Here is an 8,552-nt window from a genome sequence, read left to right on the forward strand (position 1 = left end):
TAAAGACAGATTTCTATTATTTTAATCAAAATATTTATGCTGGATTACAAGAACACACTGATTCTTCAAACTACCCAAAGAATATTGTCTGGAACTGTGATTGGTCAAGCACACAGCACACAGTAAAAATCATTGTGATGGGTTAGAGGTCTCATTTGTATATTGCAGTCTTCTGCAAGATCACTATTGCAAAGGCCAATATTGTGAAAATGATTAACAAATGATATATTTTGTAGCTCTAGTTTCATCCTTGCAGTTTTAGTTCAACAACACATAATATTGTTATAAAAAGTCTTATAGACAGTTCTTCTACAGGGGAAACCTCAGTTTCTCTCTTTCTGCAGGCCCTCATTAAAATATTTCTAATATAAATCAAATAAAACATCTTACCTGAAACTACGGCTGTCACAATCATGAAATTTAAGCTGCTGATTAACTGTCATCAACAGTTATTAACTTGTGATCAACAGTTTTTCTTTTTTGTTCATTGTGTGCAACTTTCAAAGTACAAGCCTAAAGTGGCCAAACTAGCTGATTAGCCATCTTGCTTCCTAGCTTCTTAGTTTCCTACAAAATTATAGCAAATGTCTATTTACACAGAATCATGTGTAGAGTCAAAGCTACATTTTTTCTTGAGAGTTAAAATATAAACCAAAAATACTTATTTTTCCAGCATGCATACTAAAAACATTAGAATTAACTACTGTGCTAACAAATAAACAAACAATACTCAGCCATGCTCTCGAAACATGTTTAGAGCAAGTTAGAAGTTTAATTTTTTCTCATAAGCCCCATGATGTGTCTTAATTAATGCTTTTTCTGCTTTCTTTTATTTACAATTACTTGCCCATTTAAGATTTTGCATACTGCAATATAATACAATTGGATTTCTAATGACTGTGGTAAATGACTGCAGTCAGCTTAAATAATTACTATACTCTGACATAACTGTGGTCACCCCAAATAATTGTGATTAGGCGATTATGTGATAACTGTGACAGGCCTACACACTGTTGGCTCCCTGCATGTGAAATGTTGTGAATCTGTATTGAGCTGCTACTGAACAACAACTGAACAACTACTGATAGCTAGTGTTGTAGTACTCAAGTCCATTCTTAGTCTCAAGACCTCAGGGTGAGATCCACCAGCTGAGTCTGATGCTTCTGTCTGAGGTAACTAGAAGATTGTTGCTATATTATTGTTGAATATCAATAAAACAGAATAAACAGAATGAAACTCTGCTTTTTCTCTTCTAAACTCTCTGGTCTCCACCACTCAGTGCACTATGTCACTGATACGCACGTGCAGACGTAGGATACAAACACAAGCAGCAGGAGCAGGAAACCAAACAAAACTGAAAGTTTTAATCTCAGTTTAAAATGAATAATAACAAAAATAACTTTTTTTTTTTATAACTCTTAGTAACAAAAGTGATTTATACAATTTAGCTGATCACCCATCTGAGACTAACAGGGGCTTTGACAAAATGTGCTGCCTTGTAGAAATGTCCTACCATCCTGTTCCACCCCAAATGGTGCAGCAGTTCCACTCTGGTACCTCATGCCACTGAGGCACTCAGGCACCATTTAAGGTGGAGCTCCTTATCAGAAAATGATACTAGCATCAAAAGAATAATAATGTTACTGAGAGCTGTAGTTTACTGTTCATATTACATTGTTTACAAATCTGTTGAATTTCATTTTTTTTTTTTTCTGCTAAAAAAAGTCTTGGTCTCTGTCTTGACTCTGACTTAGCAGTCCAGACTACAACACTATGAATAGCTGAAACCCTCTGGGAGTTTGCTTGGGAACAGAGTGTGTAACTAAAAAAAAAAAACTGCATGTGCTGTATCTGGTGCCACTCTCACCTCATCCTGCTCTCTTCTCTTCCAGCGTAACTGGGCATTGGCGGCAGCCATGGCCTCGATCACAAATGTAGTGGTCATGTAACTAAGAGGAACAAGAAACACATAGTGAGACAGGATATTGTGACTGAGCAGTAGGTACTCTCTGCCAAGTTCTTTATCATAGCATTTGTAAAAATATACAAAACGTGCTATAATAAAATGTGCCACAATAAGATAAGGCATTAACAGCCTGGATTTAAAAACACTGCCCTAACAAAAAATGCTACCTCTTTACTGTCTTAGTTGAGGATCAGAACAAGCAGTATAGTTAGCAAGATAACCTTAAGCTTCTAGGGACGCCTGACTCCTAATATCTGTTGAGAAACAAACCAACTGAAGTGATGCGATAAATATAAGTTTGTCCACATTGTATTTATCAAGAGCCAACCCAAATAAGAGAATAATATTCTGTTTGGTCTATTAATAATTCATGTTAAGTATCACACACTGCTTCATGGTGTCCCATATAGGCTAACCCTGCTTCTCCGGCTATGATAGTGAAAGGTGCCAGAGCGGAGCAGGCCTGTTCTGCTTTCTCCAACCCATGGATCTTATCCATATAGAGAAGTTTATCTATGGAGTGGAGAAAAACCCCATGCAATGAATACTGGCTAGTTGCATGTACTCAGTTACATGCAGTTATGTAAAACACCCATAGATTTGTACTTCTCTAAGTATTATCATCACATGGTAAGAGTACTCCTACTTATTCTCAAGTATATTTGCGAAGAAAGTCATCTACTTTTTATCCCATTCCACTGTATTCAGTACCAATTTCCTTTCCTAGTTCCTAATTCTATTTTTGGCTCAATTTCATGCTGTTCTGTTGGGTCAGCACCAGTACCGCTTTTCTGTTGCTTGCATATCTCACTTTCTAACGTTAGCATTTTATTTTATGCCAATATACAAATAGAGAAGAATGACGCCTAGCAAACTTCAGTTCCTATGCTGACAGAGGATGGATGTACCAAGAAGTGCTACTGTAGTTCTACAGGGTTTTTTTTTGTTTTGTAGTTTTACTTCTAATTAAGTACTTTTGAATGAGTATGGGTTTAGGCTACTCTACCCACTTCTGCTAACAGGTGATTGTTATAATTTAGACAAAAATTCAGGGCCATTTCTTGCAGTATAGGCAGTCACTTAGGGCCTCCAAGCCAGAAATGGGCACTCGAGCCAGTGACTCTATGTTGACAGACCCACCACGACTGACTCACTTGATTCTAATTCGAGACTTATGACTTCTGAAATTTCACTGTGGTGAAAAAAATAACAATAGATTACAGAGATTAGGAAATTAATATTTGAATAAAACATTTCTTTTCCCATCCTTTGCGTACATTTTGCCTGTCAGTTCTGCTATGGTAATGCAGAACGTCATTACTGCAATGCCATTCTGCCATAGCCTGCAGCAATCAGGTTTGATACAGCTCCAAATAACAAGCCTTTCACTGCAGAAGAACCTTCAATATGATGGACAGAATGAAGCACAACATGCAGTAAATGTAGTGTTTAAAGAGAGGAAGCAAAACAATTTGTAACAGTTGGCTACCATGTAGTTTGGTTAGCAAATATCTCAACTTGTGCAACAGCTAATAAAGTTAGCAGCTGAATTTAGCTGAAGTTTTGGTGAGTTCACAGATCACACTTCTATAAAACTTAGCAAACTGTTTCAAGTTGTTTTGCCTCTTTTCTTTAAATACTGCATTTCCTTCAGACTAAAGGTTTTTCTTTCAATAAAGGCTTGTGTTTTTTTAAGCCTAATTCATTTAGTTGGGGTTTACTCATTAACTCTCTAACAAAGACTAGAGACTTGCACTCACACCTCAGAGACTCAAGACTCAACACAGCCCCTCAAGAATCAACTTGTGACCATCATGTCATTTTGTTCATGTCTATATGTTATTACATATTATCTTTTTGCATTCTTTTAAGCAAATTATTATGAATGAACTATTATCAATGGTACTGTACTGCTTACCTCATAAATGCTAAAAACGAGATAAGTGCCAAGCTGACCACCCAACCAGCTGTGGCAAAGGCTTTGGGCATGGTCAGAGCTCCAGTACCCACAATCAGATTGAACATGTACACCAGGCCAACCTGTACACATACAAAAGAGAGACAAAAGAGCTTTTGTTATGAACATTATAAATGAAAGGAAGAAACATACTTAGACTTGCATCAATATATAAAACTATGACTTTGACTAAGTATTCACTCATGCCACAAATTTGCTTACAGACAAATCAGCTTTAAATTACTCTTCTTAGCAACAGACTCTGGCCTGCTCACCAGGTCCCATGTCAGCTGCAAGGTCAACAAATTTAAAGCAAGAGGCCTGTCAGCCTACTCAGCTCACAGGAAGCATACTCTTGAAGTTGTGAAGAAGTTGTGAAAATATTTTATCTACTTCATAATATCTCAGTGCTGTTTACCCTACATTTGAAATCAGCCCTTTGTAGTGACCTAGTTTCATTAATGCACAACAAGTGCATGTAGGGGGAAATGCAGTTAAACATAAAGGCATCTTGATTTTATTAACTTGATAATATGTACTTGCTTTACAAGTTTACTTTCTTTTGTTTACATTATATATTTGGATACATGATATAATCTTTACCTAGACATAAATAGCACAATACCTTTTCGTGTTTTCAACATTAAAATCCCAATTGTTGCACATAAATCCTGCTCGTTCCCCAGGGTTTACTTTTTTTCTTTTTATTCCCTTTTAATTAAAGCTAGTGCCCATCTGATTGTGTGTCTTCATTCTGTTTCAGTTCTACATTTTGTTTTATGGATTAATGGCAAATTTGATATACACATATACATTATATATATATATATATATATATATATATATATATATATATATATATATATATATATATATATATATATAAACAGTAAACAGAATTAATTTCATACTCACTATATAAATTACAATGTGCTAACAGACCCACAATCAACAGAGGCTCCAAGAGTAAGTAGCCTCTTTTTTCAGGCAGATAAGGTAAAGGAAAAAAGAGCATACAAAAGCAAAAAACAAGCTTCAGTCGTAACACATGCACAGGCTTCTGCTGATGTCAGCCAATATAAGGACTTTTCTGTAAGAGAAGTCCTTTTGCAACACATGCAGCTGGTGGTTTTCTCCGTTTCTGTAACAACAAGCACATTCTTCATATTCAAACTTGTTATTTCCCTTTTCCCAGTGGCTGAATGAGAGTCTGGTAAACTGAGGTAATAATCATGTGCTTATCTTGTTTAGGAACAAACCCTGACTCTCGTAACACACACTGATGTGGTTTAACAGTCTGTGCTGACAAAAGTAACAATAACAGCTGCTTATGTTTGAAACAGTTTTGTGATCATTGTGTTTTTGAATGTTTAAAACAAAAACAAAATGAAAACAAAACAAAAACACCACCATGACCAACACCAACAACTCTTCTTTGATGTTTTGCCAAGCCTGCACTTCTACTGAGGAAATGGTCAACTTCTTGACAACTTACATAAATGAACTTTTAACGTTACTCATAAAATGCTGTAGACAACTGCACTGTCTTTTCAAAAAAAAGTAAGTAAATAATTTATAAAGCATGTTTAAAAACAACTGACGCTGTACAAAAGGTGTTTGAAATTAAAAATATAAGGATAATAAAACAAAAAAGGAAAGCAGAAGTATAAAACAGAATAAGGAGGACAAATAAAACAATATGAAATAAAATCAACATGAAACAGGAACTAAAAGCACAAAAAGACAACAGGGATACGGAAAATAAAGCAGAGACCCAAAAAAGCAAATAAAATAACATGAAAATATGAAAAGCAATAATCAGATGACTAAGATATGTGCTAACTTTGCCTGAATGTAACAGAAATGGTTTGTTTGCCAAAGACAAAAACCACACAGGTCAATCTGCAAAGGGTGCTCATACGGACTCAGACACTCTCATCTCAGCTTACATAATCAACAACAGGACAGTAAGCACAAATACCCAGACATATATCCCTTACTATACGCAGCTCCCTAATGCACTGTTCACTTTTGCTGTTTGTGACGATAAAATATCATCATATTGGCCACCCCTGTACACAGGTCTTCAAACCGTTGCACAGTAAGAGAGGCAGGAGGTACATTTTCTTTAGGTACATCATCTCCAGAGACCACCACAGCGAGTTAAGGTTACAGTTTGCTCTCACAACAGTCGGCCAATACTTACCCAATTTAAAATCTACATTTTTTTCTATAAACCAACTTTCCTCACATGGACAAATTCTGGGTACAGTAACATAATGACTTAACTGGGCTCCAGGAGAGAACCCAGCTCAACATAAAACACTTACAAAAGGTGAGTATGGCTCTCCCGTCTCTGTAATGCCACCAGCCATGGTGATACAGGCTGGTCCAGTCCGACTCAAAGCACAACGGTGGAGAACCTGAGGGAAGATGAACGTCAGTTAACTTTACCTGGAGATTCATTTAACTTCAGCGTTAGCAGTGAGTTCTCTGAAGTGTTCAGTCACTTTGACACGGATTGTATACATGAATACTACACTGTATCAATCAACATCTGACCACAAATATAACCTTTAACATGCTGCTCAGCTATTCTGACAAAATATAACAAATTCACATTTTTAGGACATTTTCAGCTTACATACGCTTTGGGTAACGTATGGAGAAACCGCGTACACGACTGATTAGCCAGTTTAGCTTAGCTCCAGTCTCCAGCCAGTTACGTCTCAAGCTGATATTACGTGGCAATTACGTGACACGTAAAAACAACCTAAATCAGCGATTACAGGAGCGACCACTCACCTGTCCTCTTCAGCTGATGTGCTGACACTTCCTTTATGGACTACTCGTCAAATACGTTGCTGACTAGCTAGCCAGTCATATGATGGCTAGCTAGCTAGCTAACTGGCTAACTAAAACAACAAACCAAAATGATGAATATAACGGGTAATTTTCAAGAAGCTGTTGGAAAACTGACGTTTTCAGGTCCGCATTATTGAGTAGCAAGCTTAGGGGCACATGTCAAATAACTAAAGAGTAAAACAGTCTGTGTTGAGGGTCCCATCCTATTTTCCGAAGCTAGCTCGCTAGTTCCTCTGCACTTGAAGGAGAGAGTGGAGTTCAGGTTGGGCGCCCAAACCCTCAGAGCGCAGCCGCACACTTTGAGCGCTCAGAGCAGAGCAGTGAACTCCGCTGCACCCAGAGCTGCGACGGCAACATCTGAACGTAAGTTACTCGGTTGAAAGTTATTTTTTAAATATGTAAAAACTATTTCTTATGTGGTAATCACACCTGAATGCAAAAGTTTGGGTCAAATTCATGTGTTGATCATTTAGCGAAAATACTGTGAGAAAATACAGTAGAACATAAAATATGGCCTGTGCAAAAGTTCACGTTTTTTTCCCCCAAAACGTATCAGCAAATAAACAGAAATTGTGCAGAAAAAAATGCCATATTTAAGTTTGTTCTCTGCAGATAAGTCACATGATTTTGAGGAAATTGCATTATTTTCTTAGTGGGAATAAAAGCAAGACCTCATGATTTTTAAAAATGCATTTTATTGTGTTGACAAAAATTGACAGAGCAAAAGGGGGAAATAGTCAATAGAAAATACATAAAAGAAAACAGTGACACTACACAAGTGGCATTACAACACACTGAAAGGATGCAGGGCAAAAACAGATGGTACACTCTTAAAAAAGATGGTTCTTCAAGGGTTCTTTAGTAAAGACAATGATTCTATATACAACAATGAACACTCAAAGAACCATTTGCATGCTTTTGCATCATGAAATGGTTCTTCAGATTGATAGAGAATGTGCTGTATGTGGTTATATATAGAACCTTTTTGAAAAGGGTTCTGCTATTGTTACAAGCTTGACTTTTCTTTACTAAAGAACCCTTGCAGAACCATTTTTAAGAGTATTTATCCACAGTGAAAGTGTACTGTTGTCTCTACAGCAGTTTGAGTCTCTTTAACCTCAGAAGCAGCCAAAAATGACAGATAAAACATTAATGCTTTTAAACTCATTACATATAAATTTGAATCAAACATGTCTAAATTAGAGACTTTCAAAATAGGCAATTTGAAGATATCTTTGAATGAGACTTAGCAAAGCTGTGGGAATTGTTTTACAGATCTTCTTAAAGCCCTTGCAAGTAGACTTTACACCATGTTTTACAATAAAATATTTAAAAGACAAGAAACACCCTTCAGTGTCCGGTAAACCCTGGATAAAGATGATTCCTCTTTCGAACCAGTCAGCGTTAAAGAGAGACTTTCAAGTGATTCAAAGTGATATCCCTGTAATTCCAAAGTGCAGACTGATGGGGAGGATTATTGGTAAATAATATTTTCCATAAAGGATTCATAAAGGATTCATGATCTCTGATGGAGCTGAAGAGAGAAAGTAGGTTTCCTAATCTTATTTTATCTGCTTAATGTTTTCATGTCTGCTGCTGGTCACAATCCCACAAGCTGTGAACTATGTTTTGAGGATGTAGAAATATTTCACACGTTTTAAAGTTTTATTGATAGATTAAATTTTACATACATTTATGCCAACTGTTCCATTGTTCTTGATGAGAAATGGCTGACTCAGGCCAGAAATTGCTTTAGTTTGTATT

The 8,552-nt window shown here is 36.5% G+C and overlaps 1 protein-coding gene across 2 annotated transcripts in view; it reads right to left on the reverse strand.

Moving 5' to 3' along the window:
* Positions 1 to 7,133, reverse strand: part of tmem104 (transmembrane protein 104) — a 75,663-nt gene extending 68,530 nt beyond the window's left edge. Inside the window, exons 1-4 of one of the 2 annotated variants that reach the window (XM_036590324.1) lie at positions 6,729 to 7,133; positions 6,254 to 6,346; positions 3,885 to 4,006; positions 1,868 to 1,949 (exon numbers count right to left, since the gene is read on the reverse strand). In XM_036590324.1, the coding sequence (XP_036446217.1) occupies positions 1,868 to 1,949; positions 3,885 to 4,006; positions 6,254 to 6,298 (249 nt within the window). In that variant the 5' untranslated portion in view covers positions 6,299 to 6,346; positions 6,729 to 7,133. Of the gene's footprint in view, positions 1 to 1,867; positions 1,950 to 3,884; positions 4,007 to 6,253; positions 6,347 to 6,571; positions 6,634 to 6,728 lie in introns of those variants that run through there. The other variant, XM_036590325.1, reaches the window with a different exon arrangement.
* Positions 7,134 to 8,552: the final 1,419 nt, after the last annotated feature.

The sequence above is a fragment of the Colossoma macropomum genome, unplaced genomic scaffold (genome assembly GCF_904425465.1).
Source record: "Colossoma macropomum unplaced genomic scaffold, Colossoma_macropomum, whole genome shotgun sequence".
Taxonomy (NCBI): domain Eukaryota; kingdom Metazoa; phylum Chordata; class Actinopteri; order Characiformes; family Serrasalmidae; genus Colossoma; species Colossoma macropomum.